Genomic DNA, 26,103 nt, shown 5'->3' on the forward strand with positions numbered 1-26,103 from the left:
GCAAGTTTATAAACAGCTGTATTTGTATTCTTTACCCCGTATGCCAATATCTTTGTAGTGCATTGAACAGTTCCCAGGCGTCAGTCTATAGAAGCTAGAAATACAGAATGTTATCTTGACACAGCTGTGGTGATGTGCTGACAATTCAAAATGTTAATTATATATTGTATTAAAATGCAAGGATTTAGGACTATCATCTTGAGACAGATACTGGCTATATGTCTAGATTGTGGTGCACCATTCTTAAAATTATTTGAATCCCCACATAAAAGCTCTTGGAGTCTGTTTTTAGTTCTTATTTAATAAATAATAGAGTTCAAATATTCCAATAGACAGGGAAAGATATCTCACCTCTTTGTGGCTGAATATTGGCTACTGAAGTAATTTTTAAGTATACAGCTCCATATCTTCATTCCCTTTTTTTAATTCTCACCAGATGTATTTATTTTATACAATCCAGATGGTCAAAACTTTCCTAGCTATATGTTATCATTTCATCTTCTTCTTAAACAAAATTAAGTTATATACTGCCTTGAAAAATGAAGGCCGTCAGAGGCCTGAAATATACAAATAAAGTAGTCTTTTTTCTTTTTTTTTTATCCTGTAATATCACATTTTTAATCTTCGTCTCCTCTCTGTCAAACTCATCTCTTTGTTTGGGCTTTGCCTTTTCTGTTGGTTTCTGTGAACGTCAGTGGCCCCAGGAGTACTTGAACTGCGAGGACTGTGACGAGCCAGCCTCCATAAGGTTTACTCCCACCACGTACAGACAGGAGGTCTACACTGCTCTCCCAGTGTGAGGAAGTTTTTTGGCAAGTCCATAGAGCAGATCCGAAGGTCTGTGTTGCTAGCTGGGTTTCAGCTATGCTCTCTGTATGCATGATGATAAACAGCTGTGGAGCCTTTCAAATGGGAAGATGCAATATAAATGTGAGAAATGCAGTGTTCAGAGATGTCTAGTATGGAAGAAATTTAAGGTTCTGAGGTATTTGTTATTCCTTTTCTCCAGAAACTGTCCTTGCCGTATCAGAGGCTGCAATAGCCTTCGTTCATCATGGATACACCCATACCACTGGCGCTAGGAAATTCAGGGCTGATTCTCCAGTTGTAAGGCATTGGAATAACTTTGCACAATTTCTGTTATTTATTAGCTTGGAAAGTGTTCTTTTGATGTTTTAGTCTCGGCCTTAGCTTTATTTTAATGTGAGTTTTAAATTTCGTACTTTTCATTTGCAAGCCGTATGTTGTACTTTAGTCATTCTAAGCAAATTTGCGTTCTCCCTAAATAATCTAAGCAGTTTATTTTATGTTTTCCACCTGCTAGAGCATGCATACTGATTATGTTCTGCACCAGCAGGTCTAGTCACACTATATTGTATCATTACCCAGCAAGCCAAGCACAATCAATTATATTCTAGCTTGGCAAATTCATTCATTATTTTATCCAAGATTTAGCTATAAAAATCCAGAGTTTCTCGGTATAGTGACAATTTCCAAATGAAGAAAATGCACATATTGCATAGTAAATCAAGGCAGTCAGGTATCTTGATTTTGAATCATGGAGAGTAACAGTGACAAAGCGCTTGGCTGCACAAATAAGCAAGATATTCAAAACCTTTCAGCACTAGAGACCTAAAATGATGCTAGTTGACACCTCACTTACTGATAGTTCTAAAGATGACTTTTAAATGTTAATTCTAACAGCAGTCTTTCCACTGGAAGGGAGCAGATGACAACCTTCGTATTACACCAAGAAACATTCTGTAAAGGAGAGTGTTTTTCAACATTATGGAGAAGAGGAGATACGAGTTGGCTGCTAGGTTCCACTTTCATTTTTGCTGGCATAGATCCTAAGCAATGCCCATGAACTGTGGATTTATGTAGACTTCACTGAGATGAGAATCTTGCCCTTACTACAAATGCAGGAGAAGAATTAGGAACGTCCATTAAGAGAGTGTACTTTACCAGTCTGATCCAAGATCGCCAAAGCCGGTACAAGCTTTTCTGCTGACTTCAGTGGACTTTAGTTCAGACCCTAGATTAGGAAAGTTTGGAGGAGGACAGTTTGTTTGATAGTTTGGTTTTTGTTTGGTAGTCTTACATAAACAGGTAATTTTTCCAAATAGTCTGACCAAAGCTGAGAAAATACTTCAAATCTGGTGCTTGTCTGTAATACTCAAAGGTAGGTATAAGCTGAAGTCAGCAAGAGCCTTTTTTTTTTTTACTTATACTTGTTAGTGGATTGACACTTACACATTTTAAAATTTGACTGGTGCTGTCTGTGGTGCAGACATTATCATTATTTCAAGTAGAGCAAGCTGTACAGGCTGAACAACTAGGTTTTACAGTATTACTTCCTCAAACATATACTTTGGGATATTTCCCCTATGAAATCAGATAAGCAAACTGCATGACCCGTAAACTCTCTTTTTGAACGGAATTTAATCTTATAGGGCCTTTATCCTAGTGAAGGTTGCTGAACCTGTAGCATGATGATAAATCGCATTACCAGTTAATTGTTTATGCCATGGATGCATGCAGAAACCTAAGTGCACGTTTCCCTTTCTTTTCCAGAGTGTGAAATTTCTCTTAGTGTGACTGTATAAGACGTGGCAATAGTGTTGCAGATGATGAGGTGGAGGCTTCAATTTCAAGAATATTTTTTCAGATGAGCTAGTACTCATAAATTTCAAGCATTGTAAGTAGTTTTCAGGGTTTTTAGTTTTGGATTTTTGGTTTCCTGTTTTAAAAGATGGCTCACAACAGAGCAGGTCAGGAATTTTCCAGCGAAATACTTTTTTGTTGGAAATGCCTTCTTATCAAAATGGGAATGCAAAATGAAACTGAATGAAATTCTCCTAGAGAAACATGGGCAGGCATTTCTCCAGCTTAGCTAATGCTTTGCAGTCAGGCACAGTTTCCAAAGTTTCCAAAGTTTCTACAGCAAACTCATGAGGCAGACTGCAGCAAACGGCCAGGTATGCTGAGACTGGAAGATCTCAGGCATGAGAAGACGTGAGTTCCTCAACTCATCAGTTCTGGGAGCCAGAGAATGAACCTCGGTTCTGCATCAGGAAGCGCAGGATCCCAGACTCTCTGTACCAGGAAAGAGCTTTTAACATTTCCAGGCTTTCTGCCATGAGGATAATCCTGGCATTTGCAGTCAGCAGTTGCCAGAGTTTCCAACCAGCATACTTTGTTTCAGAAACAACAGCTTTTGGAGTTTCGCAAGAGAAGCAAACACAGCATTTCAGTTCTTGAAATTGCTTCAGTTTTTACTTCTCATCTCAAGTTAGGATGATTTAAAAACAAAGCATCAAAAAAAAAGAACAAAAGCCAGAAATAGTTCATAATTACAGCAAGGGAACGGCAAGGAGTTCATCTGCCTACCCATGCATGGGTTTATGTTCTGTTGACTGTATAATTTAGATGTCTTAATATTCTTTGTGAATTCCTGATTAACAAGGTTTACTGACAACAGCACTGTTCTGCGCTTTGCTACTCTGCACCTGGTTGTCAACTCATGGAATGGTTTTACCTTTTTTGTATCAATGATCAGATAGTCATAACAGTTCTTTTCTTTCCCAATTTTCTTTTTTTCCCCTTTCTATTCTGTGTTGCAGCATGTAACATCTGAATGACATTTTTTTGTGTCTCAGTATCACATGTTTCTTCATAAGTATTAAAGTGTTAAAAGATTTGCATGCAATTTCGAATGAGTGTTTCAATTTCATACATTTATGCTCTTTTAAAATATTTTTATAAGGTATATATGAGCAAATTTTCATTTATATAAAGGAAGTTTGAGACCAGTTGAAATTCGTGTGTTCACTAAGTAGCTCTAATTTCAGATTAAAGTAGGGAATAGTTTATACTGAGAACCCAACTGGTCGTGAAAAAAAACCACTACCATGCGAAAGACTGAGTTCGGCCTTTGGTCAGATTGGATAGCAAATTGCCTAAAGGAGATTGACTACTCAAAAGAATACATGAAATGAAAAAAAAAGAGTTTAAATGTTAACTGTAGTAAACAAATGTATAAAATCAGCCTGTTCACGGACAATCCAGAGAGAAAGAAAAGAGCCAGTGTATCTGCCTGGGTAATGTACTTAAATTGATGGTCAGACTTACTTGCAATGAACCATTTAAGTGCTCTGAACTGTAATATACTAGAAAAGGTGTTTACTTACCTCATAGTGTGAAGTTGTTGATTTTCAAATGAAATTATTAACTGAAATTTTAAATCCTAACATAGAACCTATTCATTTCCTCTAATTTTTTAAGCAGAATTTTAATTTAAAGACATGGATTTTACTGACAACATACCTTTTCTAAATGATAGCTCAGTGAATATGAAAACAAAAACCAAGAGGTTTTCTGAAGAAGGCAGGTTCATAATTAGTTATGAAAAAGAATAAATTAGAACCTCAGCATTTCCCAATGCAAGCATACTTTTGAAGACAAGGGAATACAATGAATGAGTCAAGTTACATGCCTCAGCAATAATTTGCAAGCCAGCGAAGACAGTCAAGAAAAAAGTCATGAATCAGCAAAGCAGCAGTTACATTCAAAAGCTTAAATATGGTTCAGTTACTGAAAATCTACACAGATTTTCAAATTATGGTTCTTCAAATTAAATGTTGTTTTCACCTTAGCATATGGAAATAAAGGCGAAAAGTCCCCCAAAGACAGATATAGATTAATCTTTGAAAGCAAATGTTAGGAGTTAAGTACAATAGCTATATTACAAATTTGGAGATTTCTTAGGAATTGAATAATTCTTTATTTCCAATAAGGACTAGAAAAGAAGGTAGAAATATTTAGGAAGGGTGTTAAGAATGATGCATGGGCATCTACATGGCCAATGAGCCATTGGGAAGAAAAATAGATAAAAAGATGCATTTCTGTAGTGATAGCTAGAGATAGGAACTCACGAGGTTTAGTAATGCAGGACATGCGAGAACTGCCATGGCCGGAGGGCATGGAAGAGACATGTTTATGACCTGAGTTATTTCTGACAATGTGGCAAGAATTTTTGTTTGGTGGAGAAGAAAACCTGTTATTTTGGTTAGCTAGCTGGATTTAAGCGCTTAGTCCAGTTGCTCCTCTGCCAGCCAAGTCAATGAATGCTGCAGACAAACAGGGTTAAAGTCCCCAAATTCGCTTGTATTTCCTACCAAAATAAAGGAATTGGTTAACATGTAGACTTAATGCCAGTCAAAAGACAATAGTCCACTTGCTCTCAATCTAAGCAGTGTAGTATTTTAGTCACTCCTAGAAAGTCTTCTTCGTAAAAGCATCTCCTTTCTCTCTAAACTCCCCGTTCTTGCTAAACTGGAACCTTTCACACCTGTGACTGGGGAGTCATATTTGTCATCCTCGCTACCACTAAGCAACTTGATTTAGCTTCCGGAGTTAATCCAGTCACCAGTATATGTTAATTTTAGCAAGCAAGATTTTCTGCTCTTCCAGGTTCATCCTCGCTACCACTAAGCAACTTGATTTAGCTTCCGGAGTTAATCCAGTCACCAGTATATGTTAATTTTAGCAAGCAAGATTTTCTGCTCTTCCAGGTCTTTAAACATTGTTGCAAAAAACTCAGTCTGGGAGAGGTTTGAAATAGCTTTTCTATGTTTGGCTTAAAGTACTCTAGACTTTGTAACTTGTAGGGAAGAGCTACAGATGTAACTGGACAAACAATCCCTTTCAAAAATTGTTAGAAATAAACAGAGAGAAAACAAGGAATAGAGAATAATCACAGAAAAAACCCTAATACAGTAGAGATGAGAAAGAACAGGAAAGAATAGGAATAAAGTCTAATTGCTATAAAAAATAAACCAAATTTGGCAGTGAAGAGGCAAAAAGTTCTTTTATGTGAAGAGAAGAAGTAGGTTCATTATACCAATAACAGCCTAAGACAAAATGAAAGAACCTTTGCTTTAGCCCTGAAACTATATGGTTACCTTCTTTTGCTTTCAGTAAGGATGGGAGATAAATATTAAAAACAATGCATAATGGCTAGTAGAAATGGAAACTACTATATCTGAAGTTGAAAAGAAACTCAGGAATCTGAATACTTTCAAGTTTGGCAATGCACACAGTCCCAATATATACCATTGGATGACCTGTATATGGAGTAGGCAATAAACTATATCAAAAGTAGACACCAGGGAGAAATAATTAGAGACATGGAGATAAATGGGAAATTGGATAAAATGCAACCTAATTCACCAAGGATAAATCACGCCAGTCTAATCTGAAGTCTATCTGATAAATTAACAGATTTTGCTAGACAGAAGAGAAATGGTAGATCTAATCTGCAAGGCCTTTGTGTGATGTGATGTAGCAAATTGTCAATTAAGCTAAAAAACAGGATTAGCACTATAAAGACTGTAAGATAGGTAAGAACCTGGCTAATAAGGATAAAGGACAAAAAAATGTGCTGAGGGGGAAACAGCTTGCTGGGAGGAGCTTGCTAGGAGAAACTAGTGAAGTTCCTGAAGAATTGATCTGAAAAACCAGGGCTGTGGATTGACTGTAGTAATAGCTTTGGCATGAAAGGTAAGAGAGAGATGGAGACATACAGTTGAGAAGCATCTTCAGTAGAAAGAAGGATTAAAATGTCAGACAGCAAGGACTGAATGACAGTGAGAAACACGATGAAGTATAAAGTGCAAGGTTGTGTCAGTGACAATAGATGAGAGGAGTGTGAGCGCTATTGTAATTTTTCAAACGAATCAGTCTTTGTGTGTCTAGTAATGACAGAGAAATGTTAATGCCATAGGACAACACAGCTTATTGTCTTAGGACAGCAGTTTGCTAGCTGCGCCTACTGAGATTTTGGGTCCACAAAGCTTTTCTCTTACCTGCTCCAAACCTTGACAGCGTAAGTATGCGTCTTCTAATACTATGCTGATGCTAAAAAATATTTGTCCTATGTAGCATAGTTTTGCTTTCTGAGAGACTGGGAGGGAATATGATACGTAAACACATATAAATTAGTCTATAAATACACAGGGAAGAAAGGAGAGTTATTTGAACTGAATATGCTGAAATGCTTACTTAGAAACCTACAGGTAGAAATGACAATATAGAACTTTGGAATAGAAATTAGAGGGATCTTTTGGCCGTTGTAGCAGGGAAGTTCTGGAACAGACTTCAAATAGATTAAGGCATGGGGGCAAAACACCTACTAATGCTCACAGGAGGGCACAGCATATTTACGGGACGAACTATATGGTCCAGCTGCGTGCAGTATTGGGGATTGGACTTGATGGCTTAGGACGTGCTTTCCGTTCTGGTTCCCTTTTACGCCTGTGTAGCGAGTTGGCTCAGTTCAGAGCTCTCAGAGCTCCTGACATTTTGCCTTGCGTTGCCTGCAGCAAACACACCGAACCATGCTGAATCCTAATGAGAAACAGCGGTATCGCCCTCTCTCCAGACAGCGTACATAGTCACTCATGTTAAAGGTAATGAATTGCAGCTGCATATTCCTTGTACTCGGTATAGGAACACTTACCATTTGTATGGCTGAGATAAAGAATACCGTGTTAAGACAGCATTACTGCATGAATATATTGTTAGATTCAGCAGAAAAAATATACGTGGAGGATCCGAGATAAATCAGTTATTACAACCTTAGTTTTGAAGACAATTAGCCTCAAATACAGTAATACAGAATCAAGTACAGCAGACAACTGGTACTTTACTAAATCTTTACACACAAAACCAGAAAGACATATGGCAACTGACAGCTGATAAACCAACTGCAAAGAATATTAAAAGACAAAAGGGGGGAGGGGGAATTGTTTTTATTTTCTATAAGCGTTTCTGTTGTGCTCCTCCTTTTAGTCTTAAGAATATGTAAAAGGATAACTGCTTTACCACTGTTTTTCTTTATGTGCTGATTTAATTTGATGTGCTGTGTCTTAGTGAGTGAGTAACCCCCTCCTCATGTGGACCTGCTTATTCTTATAAAGGTGTTTTTTCCCCCTCGGTTTATCTTAAAATATTTTTGTGAAGCGATTGGTATAAACTAACCAAAATGAAGCCTTCTTATACTAGAGTTGAGGTGCTCACAGGAAATTATAGTAGTATAATATAACTGGTTTAACATCTCATTTAAAAAAATTTTTTTTTTATGTACATAAGATAGGATTAAAACAGCTTGCAGGACTCATTCTACCTTACACTTTTTAATTAGGCAGACTGCTGGTACTGCAGAGGTACTGAACACAGGCTCATTTTTCTCCAGATCTAATGGTGGAACAGGCAAAAAAAAGAAACAGGAGAGAAAGCAACATTCTCATCTCTCCCAGAATCCAGGAAAGGAAGAGAAGCCGTTTTGCACAAACATGCCTTAACAGGCATATATGTAGAAAGGACAGTCTATTATGAAATTTTCCTAATGATACCACTTGAGAAGCATGAAGTCATGCAGATTTGTGCAAAGTCAGTACTTTACAGCTAATTGCATTAAACCTGGAGATTTTCTCCAATGCCAGCAGTTTTGCCCATAAATCTGTTTTATTCCACAAATAAATTCCAGGAAAGCTATAAAGTTTCCCAAATTTTAACAGGATTGTGTTGATAGCTTTCCTATGACTCCCTCTTCATTTTTCTCCCTATTAGGTAACCTCAGCATCTAAGAAGTGCTTGCAAAGAACTGCTCTGCATTTATACACAACGCATGCCAGATTGAGGGCCTCTAAATTTTCTCAAGGGGGTCCTTAGAGGTCTTCTTTGTTGTGCAGTGTTACAGAAGAGAAAAGCAGCACTCAGATCCATTATTAGATCTTTATTAGATCCAATTAATAGATCTGCTAGCATGCAGACTCTTCTTTGAAAGGGTCCGTTTGAGCATCTACGTGAGCTCCTAGAGTTTTAACTGCCTGGGCTCAGGGCCAGTGGGCACAGGGCACTGTGGGGCACAGTCCAGCCATGGAGGCCTCCCCTTCCATCACTTAGGAGCTGTTTTAAGGCCAGGCTCCCTGATGCTCGACACAGGCGAGGCGAGCAGACAGGACCGGAGGCAGTAACCAAGAGCCCAGATGGCCAGACAAGTCTGTAATGGCAAGGCAGGTCCGAGGTCCAGCTGGACCACAAGTCTGTGGGCCACCATCAGGGAGGCGTGAGACTGGAAAACTGCGACATCGCTCAGGGCCCTGACAATCTATATGTAGAAAGAAAAAAAAAAAGTTGCAGAAATATTTCCAATTCAGTGTGTTCTATTGTTGCTTACTTGATTTTTTCAGAAGTTTTCACTTGACCACATCCTTACCAGTTAAACTATGTCCACTAGCAAATACCGTACGAGGGAGGGAGAAGATGGTGTTGCTATGCAACAGAAGAAGTGAACCACTGTATTTTAATGTACAAACACCAGAATAGGATGTTTGAGAATCAAGTAGGGGGGATACAGAAAAGGTATCGTGTGATTACTTTACATCCCAAATTTTATGCAACATGTGCTGTTCAGTGTAAGCAAGAGTTGATTAGCAACAATAGCGGGCAGCATTTCATCTGACATAGAACAAATTGATGATGCAAGCAGGCAGCAATGAGTGAGGAGTATGGCCTTTCTCTAGTGCGTGAATGACAAAGGTAAAGCTTCCTCTAACTTCTTTGTTTTGACTGAATAGCAAAAAGGCTGAGGTCAGATTTTCATTGTCATCGAAGCAAACCAGATTCTTCATGCTTTGGGTTCTGGCAGGCATGAGCAACAGTGATGGATTGAGACACATCCTGCAGCTCAAGCCTCTTTCATCTCGTGTAGCTTCTTACGTGACTGCCAATGGACAGGAAAGAAAAGAAAAAAGATGCGGAGGAACTAGCTACAGATTTTGCTTTGCATCCCAGCTGAGTTCAGAGTGCATGATAGGGCCTTAAGTCATCACTTAAGACTATGGCACCGTTTGCCTTGGAAATAGCTCACATCATAAAAGTGTGAAGATAATGTGATCCTGCTGCTAATGGACAGACTCCCTGCCCAGAAGTTATCGTCATTATTGAAGCTAGCCAGCACCCCTTTTTATCTTTCTCAGCAGGATAACCAACACTTCTGCTTGGGCATTCAAGCTTCTACAGTTGGAAAATTGAGAAGACATGTTAAACCATATCTCAGTGTTTTTTTGGCCCCTCCAGATAGATCTAGGATCTCTAGGTTAAAGATCTGGGAAGTCTGGCAGGACCTAAAAAAGGTTCAAATGGGACACTTTTAGGACACAGTCTGGAAAATCATAGCAACCCTTCTAGTGTTTTGTGCCTTGTGGCAGTTATAAAATACTGTAATTCGCTGTTAGTGGCAGCCGCAATTTCTGTTGATGACAAAGGTCTATCATCACCTGTCTAGGGCTTACTTTCTGCAGTCCGCCTGGAAAGATGTCTGGGTACCCTTGGAAATACTCTGCCCGTAACTCTTACCTGGGATCAGTAATGAATCGAAGGTCAGGTCTGTTATCTCTCACACCTGAGGGTAGACAGCAGTGAATAAGGCTGAACAAGCAGACCGTTCTCCCACTAAAAAGCAGGGCAGATGATTGTGAATCCCAAAGGGAGCATCCCTTCTTCCCTGTTAAGACAAGACAGAGACATCTCTCTCTCTCAGGCTGAGACAAAAATAGTAACAGTTTAAGTGAATCACAGTCCAGGACTAAGAACAGCTTTGCCGTATACTTGTGGAGCAGAGCCAAGAGAGTTGCCAGAGAGAGCTATTAGCTTGTGACTAAGAAGCTGGCTTCCATTCCTAGTAATGAAGTAATATACATAATATTCAGCTATGCAGGAGAAAGCACTGTGTGAATTTATAGCTCTCTGAGCATTCACCCTTTCTGATACTCCTGCTGACTAGAGAATATGTGCATCCCACAGTGCAACTTCTGCACTTGGTCATAGTGAACTTCATTTGCTATATTTGAGGTGAAAATACAAAGCAGTATGAAAAGAAGCTCAGTCTCTTGATCAGTTCATCAAAGCAAGTGGAAATGTCTGTTTGCCATAAAAAAGATAATGAGAGAAATTTGTTCTTAGCTCCCTTAGCTCAGGCAGCTCATGTGTGAAATTACCCAAGGGGAAAAGACATGTCTATGCAGGAACCCGTATTGGCCTTAGATTTGACTGGCAGTTCAGTTTATGTTACAAAATGAAATTTTCTGTTGCTCACATAGCAAAATTTGCCTCTTTTCAGAATTTAAGAAGCACAGTTAGGTTACCATAGGCTAAGAGCTGGGTTTCATGTTATCTACACAGAGATTCGGTCTACTGCTTGCTCTTGTGAAATACAGTTGGAATTGGAGAGCCACAACTGAAAAATCTGCACTTTAAGACTATTTCCAGTTCAATGGACTGAGTAAAGGAGAATTTGCATTTTCATAACCGTTGTGATAATGCTCATGCTCATTATCATGATAGCTTAGCGAAAAACCAAAATTAGCAAACCATTGCATTTCTTTGTCTGTGTGGGCTTTTCTGCAGACTCACATCTGTCTGTTTTTGTCACTTTTGATATTGTTTTGCCCTAGTGCCAGCGGTTACATGGATGTGGACATCTGTGACAGTCAGAAATACTTGTCTACAAATTCCCTATACAGAAGTCAGTGCAACATTTCCTAGCTGTGATACAGAGGTTCTTTTATGTCCTTTCTTCCTATTTTTCTTTTTGAATTCATCATCTGTGTACTGAAGAATAGCTTTTTCTCTCCAGGCCCAGACAGGAATTTAATGGCTTCTGAAAAATTTTTCTTTCCTTTAGTTTCCTTCTACTCTCTTTGTTTTATCATTATTCAAGAGTGATGAAATCAGATACCCTGTTTCCTCCCCAGAAAGAACTCTCTTTTATACCTAGTTTTTCATCTGGATTACTTTAATGCACAGGAATCTCAAGTGGAGATAATAGTAACATTTTAGCCATGATAGTTTAAGGGTATCACAGAATCGTTTAGGTTGGAAGGGACCTCTGGAGATCCTCTAGTCCAACCTCCCTGCTCAAGCAGGGACCTCTAGAACATATTTCCCAGGATGACATCCAGATGGGTTTTGAATATCTCCAGGGAAGGAGACTCCACCACCTCTCTGGGCAACCTGTTCCAATGCTCTGTCACCCTCATAGTGAAGAAGTTTTTCCTCAGGTTCAGATGGAACTGCCTGTGGAACCAGCCTGGATGTGATCCTGGGAAACATGCTCTGGAGGACCCTGCTTGAGGAGGGAGGTTGGACTAGATGATCTCCAGAGGTCCATTCCAACCTCAACCATTCTGTGATTCTGTCACCAGTTATGTACTCCTTTTTTTTTTTTTATCACCAGCGTAGAGAGAGGATCCTCTAATCCATTTCCTAATTATATCTGTGGAGTGTCTCCTAACAAATATCAATAGCTTAGCATTTCCGGCTTGTTTGAGCTTTGGTATATCATTGTTTTGGTTTGGTTTGGGGTTTTTTTTGTTTTGTTTTTTACTGCAATGATGGTTTCATCTGTACATATGTACCTATATGTGCAGATTCAAAATCAATAGTAAAATTATTTGATTATATATAAACACAAATTAACTTTTGAATTGCCTTCCATTAAGATGCAACCACTTACTGACACATGAGCTAATCTGAGCTAAACAATTTCTGATCATGTTACTTTTTGAACGGCTTGCTCTTATCCTGTTTCATATGGAGGGAAGCAGGATTTGGAAAGATCTACAAGTCTTCATTTTTTAATATTTTTTCTTAGATGAAATATATTTCTGTACAAAATGAGAGAGAAGTTTGAAAAATGAAGAACAATATCATTCACAAGCAGTGGTTTAGCCAAAGAGAGGAATTACAGACTTCCCAAGAGCTTACCGTTTTCACTGCTGTTGCATACAGGATAGCAATGGAAGATGATCTTCTTACACTTCATTTATTGTGAATGGCTCTTTCTGCTGTGTTTGAAGCTGTCCCTTTTGCTATCTCTTAACAGTGAGTCTCAACAGATGAGATTTTTCAGGTCACGGCAAAAAAAAATTCCTTCATGTAGGCATAGCACTAGGGTATACCTGGAAATACTAGCTTCAATAAAATGCAAAGATTTCAGTTAGAGAGTCTGAGGAACACAATACAGTGAATAGCAAATTTTGTATTTGATGAACTAAGTCTGCATATGCCCATCACACTGCTGGATTTATAGTCATTTTAATAGGAGGAAATTCTTCATTGATTTCAGTAGGCTTTGTGTCAGTCTGACAGAGTATTAAAAAAGCCAGTGATTTCTCATATACCTACAATATATATTACTGTATGTACTTGTTTTACCTCCATAAAGTGAAATAGGCTGCAGCCTTATTAACAGCCCTTCTACTTGAGGGCTGCAGAGAGAGAGTGGCTGCACTTCTAAGAAGTGCAGAAAACAATCCAGCTTGTGCCGTAACTTGTTTCTAATCAAGAAAGGAAAGTAAAGATTGATACTGTTATAGGGCTGTCAGGACACAGGTCTTTTTACAGTGGTTGTTCATGGATGCTAAAGACCAGTGCTTCGCAGAACCTTACTTTAGATTTCCCCCAGCTATGTTCAAACCTTTCTCTGAGATTGGAGAACTGCCCCAGGGGACACACTGCTGTGGAAAGAGTATTCTGGGGCAAAAGAGCCCATTGACAGGAAGCTGCTGGGAGAAGAGCGACAGATGTGGCCAAGCGGAGGGGATATGACAGAGATGGAGCCACAGAATAGAGTGAAAGTGAATTGATTTTGGCTGGGCAGCTCCTAGAGAAAGAATAAGGGCACATTTAGCTGCTGGAAGCCCCACAAATTCCTCATAGAACGACACAAGGCAATCACAAATCTGGCTGGCACTCTCATTATCCAGTTGAGCAAGCCAGCTGGCTGTGCTGGGTGAGAAATTCAGGCTTGAAGTGGGAAGGAGGGACAACAGGAAGCTCGGGAACTAGATCCCAGTTTGGGAAACTAGATGCATTTGGCACTTGAGTTTTGCTTCAGCTTACTTTAACCCACTGCTGCTAAGTGGTACCCAGGTTCACATGCAGAGAGGAAATGGAGGGGAAAAGTCCTAAGAGCAAAATTAAACTGACAAAACCTGAAAAAATGCATTGAACAATGCTTTGAAATGATTGACTTGGATTTGATTGCCACATGGGGGAGATCTAAGCCTAAATCAGTCTTTTCGGAGCTGCGACACACTGGAGGAATCCTTCAGCAGACTCGCAGCATTCAACATTGGGTTTGTGGTTGGTGGGGCAGCTGGATGATTACATTAAATCATTCAGCCACATGACACATGAAGACCTGGTGAAAAAAAGCAATTAACGATTGATGAAAAGCAGAACTCTTCCAACTCTGTCAGTAATCCTTCTGACACAATTTAAACATCAGCCATTATGGTGCTTTCCCTCTAAAACATACACACTAGCTGTGGGAAACAATAATAAATACAGCTATGTCCCTCAGGGTTATGCATGCAAAACTTTCCAAGATCCTTTGGAAGAGCTAATTCTGTAAAAAAGGCAAATGCTTCCCCGAGTGGGAAGTTGGACACAGGTTGTGTGGGTCTGTTAAATGGCAGCAAATTAACATCACTACAGAAGTAGCTTAAATAAAATTCACTTTCACCACAATGATTATTTCTTTAGATATAAAAAGCAGAATTGCTAAAAAGCTTTTGCTGGAATAATATAACCAGGTGTATCCATTTTCTGCCATGCTGAAATGATCCAAAGGAAACAAATTTGGCATCCATCAAAGCACCATAGTTGGTAGGATTAAAAAACAGATTTGTAGACACCTTTATGTAAAATAATAATGTGCCACATGAGGCAGCCCATAGCAGGTTGCAACTAATTGTTGGTGTTTAAGTATGGATTTCTAACAACTGTAGAGCACAGGCACTTTCTGAACTCCCACTGAATACAGATCAGTTCTATATCCCCATCATAACAAATTGACTATACAATTTGTCTTTCATGGCTTCTCATTTACAGCATGCAAGAGAAAATAACTTGTCGTCTAGGATTAGGAGACAAGTCTTCTGGTTTTAAAGCCATTCTTGTGCTCTTCATAGCAGGACACAGTAGCTAATGCTAATATCTAATGGTCTCTGCTTTTAATTCCCTGGCTTTACCTTTACCTGCAAGGGCTAACATATTGCCACAAGGATTGTTTGTGTTGTATTTATTTTCAGTCCAGGAATACTGAGTCTGAATATATCAGAAAATTCAGGTTGACCTCTGATCTAGTGGTGGTGTCTCCAAAAATATGCACACTTGAGCTTTCAGTTAACTACCTGCCGTACATACACTCAACCCTCTTGAGGTCAACGTAGAGCATATTTCACAGCTGAAGTTCTTGTCCTGGCCAAACCTACGTTACACTTTCAAAGAGAGAACCTCATAAAAAAATTGACATCCCAGAAGGCTTATTCTATGCTGTATGTGCAAAAACAAGGGTCTGTACCCACCTCTGTCTGCAGGTCCTCAGGAGCTCAGGATAACCAGTGCTGTTTTTAATGACGCTACTCTTATTTCTGTTTAGTTTTCAGGACTTTACTTGTTGTCATTCTTCACTATCCTTGTTGGGCTGGTGCTGTACTCCTCCACGTCTACCTACGTAGCCCAGGATCCTCGGGTGTACAAGCAGTTTCGAAATCCTTCAGGACCTGTTGTAGACCTGCCAGCCACCGGTCAGCTGGAGCCTTCAGTAACATACACCAGCCTAGGGCAGGAAACAGAAGAGGAGCCTCACGTTAGAGTTGCTTAAACCCAGGGCTGTCAGTCACCTACTGATGATTCAGTGGAGCTCGTTTATCCATTATCTCTGTATTGTACATAGAGAAAGGTATTTACCAGGTGCAGTTACACTGGTGAGCTGCAAGGTAGCAAATAAGGAAAGCTCATAATTAATTGTTCCAGGGTGTTCATTGCAAGGAGATGCCAGTCCCTCATTTAAGGTATTAGCAGCATGTTTGCAGTGCAAACTGCTGTATAGGAATCACTAAATGTTAAACTACCTGTGAAAGATATTCAAAATACAAGCTGAAGTTACAAGAATAAACATTCATTAAGGGTGTTTTTGCACCTACTGAGTGATAGTATGCCTAAACCACACAAGTTGTGGAAAAGCTGCCTTTTTGGAGCAAATACACTTGTGCAGTCACTATTAATTTCTCTGTAAGATTTGTTTGTTTTGCACAAAATAAATGGGTTACTCATGGTAAAAACACCCTGACACATTTTTGCTAGCACCTTGGATTTGATGAGGAAAAGTTAATGAATTCATCTGTGCTATCTATCTAGTTGCCCCTTCTAGGTAATCTGTTCCATGAATCCAGAGGAGGGACAACTTACAATATCCATCTCTATTCTAGGAATAGGTATAAGGCGAGCATTTTAGCCTTTCTATATTTGCAGAAGTGAAGTACTCCAGCATTGACCTTTCTATGTTCCATGGCAGATTTCCTAGTGGCTGAGGTTCTGCATCAGGTGACAGGGAGTTAATTTCTCTGTAATCGTGACTAACACAGATTTCTTACTTTTTAACTTTTAATCTCTAAAAAGAAAAGTGCATTTTCTAGTTTCCTATGTATTGTACCTCTCCATGGTAAGATGACATAGTGTGTGGAGCAGAGCACTATTTTAGATACTCAGCGCATCAAGGGCGCCTTATCCTGTTCCAGTTTGCTTAGTCCCCTGTGGTTCATTATTCTAACAATAGCCATTTAGAAACATACTCGTTTTTCACCAAAACCCACAAATTGTAAAAACCAGGAAGATTATGTGAGTAATTCGTGAGTAGAAAGACTGGACCATCTGCTGGTATTGCTGCAGTAGCACAAAGACATTCATACCAGTGGTGTGTAACCAATTATTATTTTTCATTAACTAGCAGAAGAATTCAGCAGTTTTCTTACATGCCGGAGCACATGTGAAAGTAATAAGGGTATGCTCTGCAACTGTACTTCTGCTCCAGTAGCTTTGTCAGAAATGAGGGAAATCTTAGTAACAGCCATGAAAATCCATACCTGCCTGAATGTTTTGCTGTTCTGAGAGCACAATAAAAGGAAAAGGAGTCATTATTTCAACATCCCTCATCTATTTTGGACTTAAAATTGAGGAAAGGAAGATAGTCTTATGTCTAGCAGGTAGAGTAGGGATTCAGAGAGCTTAGCTTTGTTCACAGATCTGTCACACCTCTGTGGGATCTTGGGCATGACTTACCTTCTGTGTGGCTTAGTTTCCCAACCTGTGTATAAGGGGATGGTGTTATTTTACCTACCTCACAGGGGTGCCAAGGGACCAAGGTATTTTAGAACACTTCAAGATCTTCAGAAAGAAGGAGTTTAAGTATAAAATAGTGCTATAAAAGTGTATATACATTCATTGTGTTTCAAAATGGTATTTACAGCAGGGCTGATGAATTTTCTGCTTGTGGGCATATAAGATGAATTCAATTTGAATGGCATTCTGCTAAAGAAGTCTGTCTCAAGTGAAAATGTAGGGCTTTGTGTTTGAAAAATACAAACCTACCTATTTCTATTTTAAAAAGAAAAAAAATGCATACTCTGGAGATTAGAAGGGTCACAGTTCAACTAAGCAGGATGAATTTCTGCTGAGGTAACATTCATCTTTTATAGCCCTGTTCTGCTTTAATATAAAAAGGAGCAGAAGCAGATTGGGAGATGTTTTTATACAAAAATAAATGAGGTGATGAACACCAAAATGCCTTTGAACAGCAGAATATCTGTTGTGTCTTATTCTTGCTGTGGATGAGAAAAAGAGGCAATTTCTGTCCCATCACGTTTAGGCTGTCTGCCATGATCCCGCTGCAGCTGAGGGAAGGGTCTGCAGTGTTGTCAAACCATGCCCAGAACTTTTGCGAAATCTTCAGTTAGGATTGCTTGCTTTCAAAAATAACAAATTTAAGGAGTTTTTTTTCCTGCCTTCTGATCTTTTAATCTTCTTTAGGATTCTTGTTTCTAAGGTTTTTCTCTGCGCCTACTGAGGGTTTAAAAAATGATTTCTACAGAGAAACAGATTCCTTATTCTGGAAAGCCTAAGCACTAAAGGATTCACTATTAAAAAAAAAAAAAGGAAAAAGACAGCATAAGAAAGAGCCACCCAGGGTTTACTGACACTCCCACTCTAAGCAGGGAATCACTTGATTACTATTTGACACGTCAGGGTAAGGTTTGAGGGGTGGAAGGTGCAGAGTTGGGTGAAGCCCTCATGCATCAAGAGCCACAGAACATCCTCAAGTCAAGCCCTGCAAGGGCTTCGACTTGAAGCTGGTTTTGGTACCTTCCCCAGGAGCACGGGCTCGCTACGAATATCATGGGTCTCTCAGGTACCTGGAGGCACATTAGTGGACACCTGTCATCTCAGTCGTTTTGCTACCTTTTATACCAATTAAATACCTTTCTCTGAACATTAGTTCCCATGTTGGTCTTGAGACCTTTGAGGATTGCGTGCGTGTGTTTGTTTCATGTTTACAATTCCTTCATTTTGCGTAATTGTTTTGATTTACTTCATTATTAGTATTTATTTTTAAGCCAAATGTTTGTAATCCTTTCTCCTCCCCCTCTTCAATTTTCTGAAACTAATTTGTAGATGTTTGTTGGAGTCTTATGAGAAACAACTGGCAGAAGCCATGGTCAGGTCAGTTCACTGGTCTGGAATTTTTTTACATGCAAGGGTTTGCAGTCCATGGATGGCTGAGAGGTGCCATCTAAAGCAATTTTTATAGGCTATTTTAAAAGGCTCCACTATATGGAAATAAATTGTGAATGGTCCAGTTTGCACTCTACACCCAACGATCAGCCCAGGTGTTCTTGCACACGAAGCGTTTCATGTCACTAGGAGATCTTTCTGTGGGGTTGTTTTACTAGTTATGTCTCTCATTAAAAAAAGGTTGATACTTCAATTAGCCCCAGTGTGGTAGTACTGGATGGACCTCCAAGGAAAGTAGTAGTATACCTTTACAAGCAACTATTGACTGAAAAAGTGAGGTCTGGCAAAGAAAAATATTATTTCTACCTATTTTGTTCTCTGCGATTCAAGACCTCAGTACACACCAGCAAAGGTACAGCTATCTAACTGGCAGCTACTCGTTGCGTTAGGTCGCCACTAGTTCTACCTAGGTCTTTGCCTGAACACGGTGAAACACTGTTACACTGCTAGCATTGAGCGGCCCTCAGCAAGACTGATGTAATTTTCTGCTACTGGATGCAAACCTTCACTGGGAGACAGACCTTGCCTTTGTTCCAACTACAAACTTTCAAAACACACAACAACAGACCAAGCAATTGAAAATTTTGCACCACTGTGTCATATGAAAAAATTTCAATGTATAGTTTAGAGTTTGCTAACTTGTGCTATTAACATTTTGACAAGCGTGTAGTATTGTTTTCTTTCCTTTTTTTAAAACCATTTAGTATTCCTGAGCTAGCTACAACTATGAATTTTACCCCATGGGTAGGATTTTAATGTCAAATGCCATAATAAAGCACACTAATCTTGACACCACAAAGGGAAATACAAACCAAAACCAAAACCAACCAAACAAAATCCCAACCCTAAATCCTGCATCAAAAAGCTGAACAAACCTTTCTCCATTTTGATATTTGCATGCTCCTATATGGGCTGGCTGTGGCAATGTAATGCCTGTATAATGTTTTCAAATAAAAAGAAATAAATGCTTTATGAAAGCAGGGTTATTAGTTTCCTTGTCTCTTTCCTTACTGATTTATTAGCCTAAAATGATTTTTCTAAGGTGTAAATATTGATTTTTTTCAGCGTGCTGAGGACTTCTTTCCCTCATGAGGTTGCTTACCCACACCTTGATCCAAGGGTGCAATTCAAGTGTCTAAACAAAGGTGCCGTAACACCCCCTCAGGTACTTTGCCTGACACCCTGGTGCTGCTCCAGCAGCGTGGGGTCTCCTGTGCATCCTCGTTATCTGCCATTCCTGTGTGACCATCTCGGATATCCTGGAGTAGCGAAAATGGTATTAGCTGCCCTCATTTACACACAACAAGCACTCCCTCGTTGTCTTTTTGAAATGATTATTTAATGCAGAATTAATCTGGGGCAATGCACATGTATGACGCAGAAGGCCTTGCCTGGCAGTGGTTGCTGAACATCTGCTGCTGTCTTGCCTGCCCACCCTCCCCAGCCACTCGGCCTTAAGTGGCCAGCCGCGGTCACCTCCACTGCTGCATGACTCCCAGAAGAGTCCTGGAGCAGGAAAAGAAAGGAAGGAGGCATAAATCAGACACTGGGGCAAAAGATGCGTCAGGAGGAGCAGAACTGGGGAAAAGAAAGAAAGCGAGATGTGGATCATGTAAAGTCCACACAGAAGAAGGGAAAGCAAGGGCCTGAGTGCATGAGAGCAAAGGGTTTTGCAAATGTGTGTTGACCTCCAAGTGTATGTGTGAACATATGCATCTATCTATCTCTGTTTGGCTGATGTCTTTGGCGGAAAATTCACATCAGTATTTCTCACACAGTTCAGTGCTGGGAGTGAAAAAGGAATGGAGCTTGGTGAGCTCATTTCCAACCTCCCACTGTACCAGAGTAGTTATTACTGCATGGGCTGCCATACGTTATAAAGCCAGCACCAATATCTGATTTTCCAGTGTGAATGTTTCCTACACTATCAAAACTTCAAGAAACTGTGTTACTCTATATGGCTTTATCATGCTAACAGTTGGTTTGCGTTTTCCTCCAACTCTGGTCAAGCGTGCCTCCAGCATTACAAAAAAATCTCCTTTTATTGCCTGGCTAGAACTCAGTCTGGGTGCCTGTCTCATATAAATAGTAGTTGCTTGGAATTACTCTCAAAATAGATTATAAATAGGTATAAATGGATCTTCTTTTCTGTAACATCACATATATGACGAAGGACTCTCAATCAGCTTAAAGCTACCAATCCCTCTTTGTTTTTTTTTCATTTAGAACTAGCTCTCTAAAATATGAGAAATCCAGAGATGAATGCTTAACAGCAGTATACCATTGCATATCATTCAGGAAGCAGATGGAGTACAGAAGTTATTTTATTAAGTCTGCTACACGATTTAAGACAAGAAACACACAAAAACAAAAGGGGGGGGAGCACTTCTGCTTGTGCAGCCACATAAAGCTGTCCCCACAGTGAATGCAAAGTGGGTCACAAATGCTAGTGACATAGTAGTCATAGTGACATTGGAGTAACAGCATTAAATATGTCTGCTTTAAGGTCACGCACTGAGGTATTTAGTGATAAAAAGTTATGCTGTAAGGGAGAAGCTCATTCAAATAAGGAGGAAGGCCTAGGATCACTACTCAGTCGCAGACTGAGACAGCCATAAAACAGCAGCTGCAACTCTCAGATACACCATAATTTATTTTTCTTATCCTAAAAGTTTGATTTTCAATTGAAAACAGTGCACAAAGTTTATCTGGAATTCATGAGATCAGAATTTGGTCCTTTATGGATGGCCTAACATTGCAGAATCTTTTTAATACAGATATTTTCAATCCTAGATACTACACAAAGATTTATAATTTTGAGGTTGGGTGAAGCTGGTTTTATTGGTCTTATAAATGTTATTCTACTTTAGATTGCAATTTATAACCTTCAACTATAGTTGACTTTTCTGTGACTCCTGATTATGTACAATGTCCTCAGGCAACTGTCGAGTGCTACCCTGTTCTTAATAATGCATCATTAGTTCCTTACTGTCAAATACATTATTTATACTAAATATTGCATTTTATTCCCCATGTTCTTGATAAGACTAGAGTCATCCAATTTTAATATAACTGCAAAGTTGTTGCCAATATGAGGTCTTTTCGCCTTCTTCATGTGAAATATGTACACGCTTGTCAGGAACAGAGCTTTGGATTTAACGTGGATAACAGACAGACTTTTTTCTTCAAGGCCTTGCCAGAGCAGACATAGCTAATGATCATGTGCTGAATTTACATGATCATTGAGCACTGAAATGCTAAGCAATTTCAGTATGATGCTGAAGACACTTTGCATGCAGAAGAGTGAGTCTGATAGTTGGTTGGGCTGAATTTTTACAGGTGCACAATGCCTGGAAGCCCATGGAGCAATATTATGCAAGGTCATGCATATTTAACTTCACATCGCCTATACTAGCCAGCTTCCCAGAAGTCTGGCTTTCTGCCAGATTCATAACAAACTAGCAATCAACATTTGCATATTCTTAAAATGACGACTTGCCTAAATGAAATTCCTAAGTGAGAAGGGGGAGAGGACCGGGCTAATCACAACAGTAATCTAAACAGTCTCATTACGTGGCTCCCTGTGAGCTTTTGCTTGAATTATCTAATGTAGTTCTTGGCATTAAACAGATTTGCAGATGCTAAATAGGTCACACATGTATGCAACCATTAGAACAGATTTCACAAGTCTTTATGCCCCCAGACTTCTTCTGTGAGCCTACATTTTAATTAAAAAGAAGAGAGACACAAAATAGGACAACAAGTTCATTGGTATAATTCAGATTTGCCACGCTTCAGTCTCGATCCAACCAAAAATCAAGTTGATGAGGTACTTTCAGAGCTGCAGGTCCTGCTTTGGCATTGCCACCTTGGAGCCCGCCACCTCCAGCTGCAGCACAGCCTGATGAGGTACTGTTCAATGCAAGGGGCCCCAATGGCCAACAAAGCAGTAACAAAAAAAACCAGGAGGTACTACATCTCCAAGACCCTTGACAATCCTGACTTTTCTTCCCTGTCTACTCTCAGCACCCTACCCCCCTCTCCGTTAGCTTGGGTCCTCTGCCTGCTTGCTCACCTCTCACATAAACAGCTTGTTGCCTTGTTCTTTATTTAAGTCCAGCAAAATGGGCTACCAGCCTCAACTTGGGGCAACTAGTCATAGCATATTTAAGCAGGAGCTTCTTTCAGTATCTGTATGAACATCCAACTCCAGGCCTGCTCCATTGCAGTGGGAGAGGTTAAAAAAATTAATATAAAATGAAGTAAAATAACCTTACCAAAAATCTACTACTATTCAAGTACTGCCTGCAACCAGTCATGAGAAATTTGAAAAATGAGTGTGAGAAATGTGCTTTTACCTGCTATTTGACTTAAAGAGAAGATGATTAAATTCTCGTTTGATAAAGCGGTCTCTGACTTGAAGAGCAATAGCTGGAGGAGGATGAGCCACAGGTATGCCTGAGGTCATTGGCTCCAGCAGGTGAGTAACAAAAGAAGCCTTATTATTTCAGGCTGAGAAGTAACATTTGAACCGAGTGATGGTAACCCATGTCATCCTTTCCCAAAGGAAAAGACAAAGAAACGTAACAAGCAAAATGCCTCTCCAGCTCATAATGACTTGAATTCTTTCCAGAGATGGCATCGACAAGCTGTTCATGTACACAGAAACCAACCTCTTCCCAAGTCTCACCCCTGCAGCCTGCGTTTTACTCTCCAGCCTCTGTGCAGCTGGTCACACCAAGGACAGGAGTTTTCCAAGTGTGTAACTGTGACAGCCCACAGCTCCTGTTGCTCCCTGTAGAGGTGACTCCTCTGAGCACTTTTGAGCTATGTTTGGTGCAAATGTGAACTGTAGCTGAGCTGTCATTTGTGATCACAGGCTGGAAGCAGGATTGTGCATACTCAGTCCCCCAAACTAACTCTTTGCTTCCACTCCAGACCTCGATTTATGAGAGAGAATGGAGATACAGCCCCATCTGAGCTCTTTCCCTTTGTTCCTTCAGGTGTTGGCAGGCAGGGGCAGAGGATACATGCACAAGGCAGCGTGAGAAAGCTTGTGCTGCTGCAGCTACTTGAGCTCAAATTTCATGAGTAAATGTACGATTGTGTTCAGCAGAGCCAGTATGCTGGCACTTTCCGTAGGCCTACTTTAATTAAAGTTATTGTTGTAAGCTACTGAGGTAAAGAAAGTAATTGCAGCAGCTGTGCTAGCAGTGGCTCGTCTCTACTACTGTAGAAAGGGATACATCACTGCTAGTTACAGCAGGTATTTTATTATGCCAAGGGAATACTAATGGACTTTGCTTTGAATTTGCATCATGCAACAGCAAGGAAATACAACATGTTCATTAAAATATGCCATCACAGAATCACAGAATCACAGAATCACAGAATGGTCTAGGTTGGAAGGGACCTCTGGAGATCATCTAGTCCAACCTCCCTCCTCAAGCAGGGTCCTCTAGAGCACATTGCGCAGGATGACGTCCAGGCGGGTTTTGAATATCTCCAGGGAAGGAGACTCCACCACCTTTCTGGGCAACCTGTTCCAATGCTCTGTCACCCTCACAGCAAAGAAGTTTCTCCTCAGGTTCAGATGGAACTGCCTGTGGTTCAGTTTGTGCCCGTTGCCTCTTGTCCTGTTGCTGGGCACCACGGAGAAGAGTCTGGCCCCATCCTCTGGACACCCTCCCTTTAGATATTTGTATAGAATCACAGAATCACAGAATCGTTTAGGTTGGAAGGGATCTCTGGAGATCATCTAGTCCAACCTCCCTCCTCAAGCAGGGTCCTCTAGAGCACATTGCGCAGCATGACGTCCAGGCGGGTTTTGAAGATCTCCAGGGAAGGAGACTCCACCACCTCTCTGGGCAACCTGTTCCAGTGCTCTGTCACCCTCACAGCAAAGAATTTTCTCCTCAGGTTCAGATGGAACTGCCTGTGGTTCAGTTTGCCTCTTGTCCTGTTGCTGGGCACCACGGAGAAGAGTCTGGCCCCATCCTCTGGACGCCCTCCCTTCAGATACTTGTAGATATTGAGGAGATCCCCCCTCAGGTCTTCTCTTCTCCAGGCTGAACAGGCCTAGCTCTTGCAGTCTTTCTTCAGAGGAGAGATGCTCCACTCCCCTCATCATCTTGGTAGCCCTCCGCTGGACTCCCTCCAGGAGTGCCATGGAGCAGTCTTGGACTGGGGAGCCCAGAACTGGACACAGCACTCCAGGTGAGGCCTCCCCAGGGCTGAGGAGAGGGGCAGGATCACCTCCCTCCACCTGCTGGCAACACTCTGCCTCATGCACCCCAGGATACCAGTGGCCTTCTTGGCCACAAGGGCACACTGCTGGCTCACGCTTGACTTGTTGTCCACCAGGACTCCCAGGTCCTTCTCTGCAGAGCTGCTTTCCAGCAGGTCAACCCCCAGCCTGTACTGGTGCAGGGGATTATTCCTCCCCAGGTGCAGGACCTTGCACTTGCCTGTGTTGAACTTCAGGAGGTTCCTCTCGGCCCAGCTCTCCAGCCTGTCCAGGTCCCTCGGAATGGCAGCACAGTCTTCTGGTGTGACTGGGGTGACACTGGCTTTCTTCCAGTCCTCAGGCACCTCTCCTGATCTCCAGGACCTTTCAAAGAGGATGGAGAGTGGCCTAGCGATAACATCCGCCAGCTCCCTCAGCACTCGTGGGTGCATCCCATCAGGGCCCACGGATTTATGGATGTCAAGTTTGCACAAAAGATCTCTAACCTGATCCTCCTCAACCAAGGGAGAGTCTTCCTTTCTCCAGCCTTCCTCTCTTGTCTCCAAGGTCTGGAATTCCTGAGGACTGGCCTTAGCAGTGAAGACGGAAGCAAAGGCAGCGTTCAATAACTCTGCCTTCTCTGTATCCTTTGTCACCAGGGCACCTGCCCCATTCAGCAGCGGGCCCACATTTTCCCTCGTCTTCCTTTTTCTATTGATGTATTTGAAGAAGGCCTTCTTGTTGTCCTTGACATCCCTTGCCAGATTTAATTCCAACTGGGCCTTAGCCTTCCTTGTCGCATCCCTGCATGCTCTGACAACGTCCCTATATTCCTCCCAAGTGGCCTGTCCCCTTTTCCACATTCTGTGGACTTCCTTCTTCTGCTGGAGTTCTGCCAGTAGTTCCTTGCTCATCCATGCAGGTCTCCTGCCCGCTTTGCTGGACTTCTTCCTCAGAGGGATAAATTCCTTTCCCTTTTCCCCTCCTGGACTCTCTTCTGCTCCCACTAACTCTTCTCCTGCCTCCCCAGAGCCACTCCTCATCTGTCCTCCGTGAGCCCAGTGCTTCCCCTCTGCCAGCCAATGTCACGCCAGTCTTCAAAAAGGGCAAGAAGGAGGAGCCAGGAAACTACAGGCCTGTCAGCCTCACCTCCGTCCCTGGAAAGGTGGTGGAAC

At 40.9% G+C, this 26,103-nt stretch overlaps 1 protein-coding gene across 6 annotated transcripts in view; it reads left to right on the forward strand.

Moving 5' to 3' along the window:
- SLC35F1 (solute carrier family 35 member F1) overlaps positions 1–19,684 on the forward strand; it is a 259,903-nt gene extending 240,219 nt beyond the window's left edge. For 3 of the 6 annotated variants that reach the window (XM_068938132.1, XM_068938135.1, XM_009681681.2), the window contains exon 8: positions 15,512–19,684. In XM_068938132.1, the coding sequence (XP_068794233.1) occupies positions 15,512–15,736 (225 nt within the window). In that variant the 3' untranslated portion in view covers positions 15,737–19,684. Of the gene's footprint in view, positions 1–1,009; positions 3,715–15,511 lie in introns of those variants that run through there. The other 3 variants (XR_011140179.1, XM_068938134.1, XM_068938133.1) reach the window with 3 other exon arrangements.
- The last annotated feature ends 6,419 nt before the right edge of the window (positions 19,685–26,103 follow it).

The sequence above is a fragment of the Struthio camelus genome, chromosome 3 (assembly GCF_040807025.1).
Source record: "Struthio camelus isolate bStrCam1 chromosome 3, bStrCam1.hap1, whole genome shotgun sequence".
NCBI lineage: Eukaryota > Metazoa > Chordata > Aves > Struthioniformes > Struthionidae > Struthio > Struthio camelus.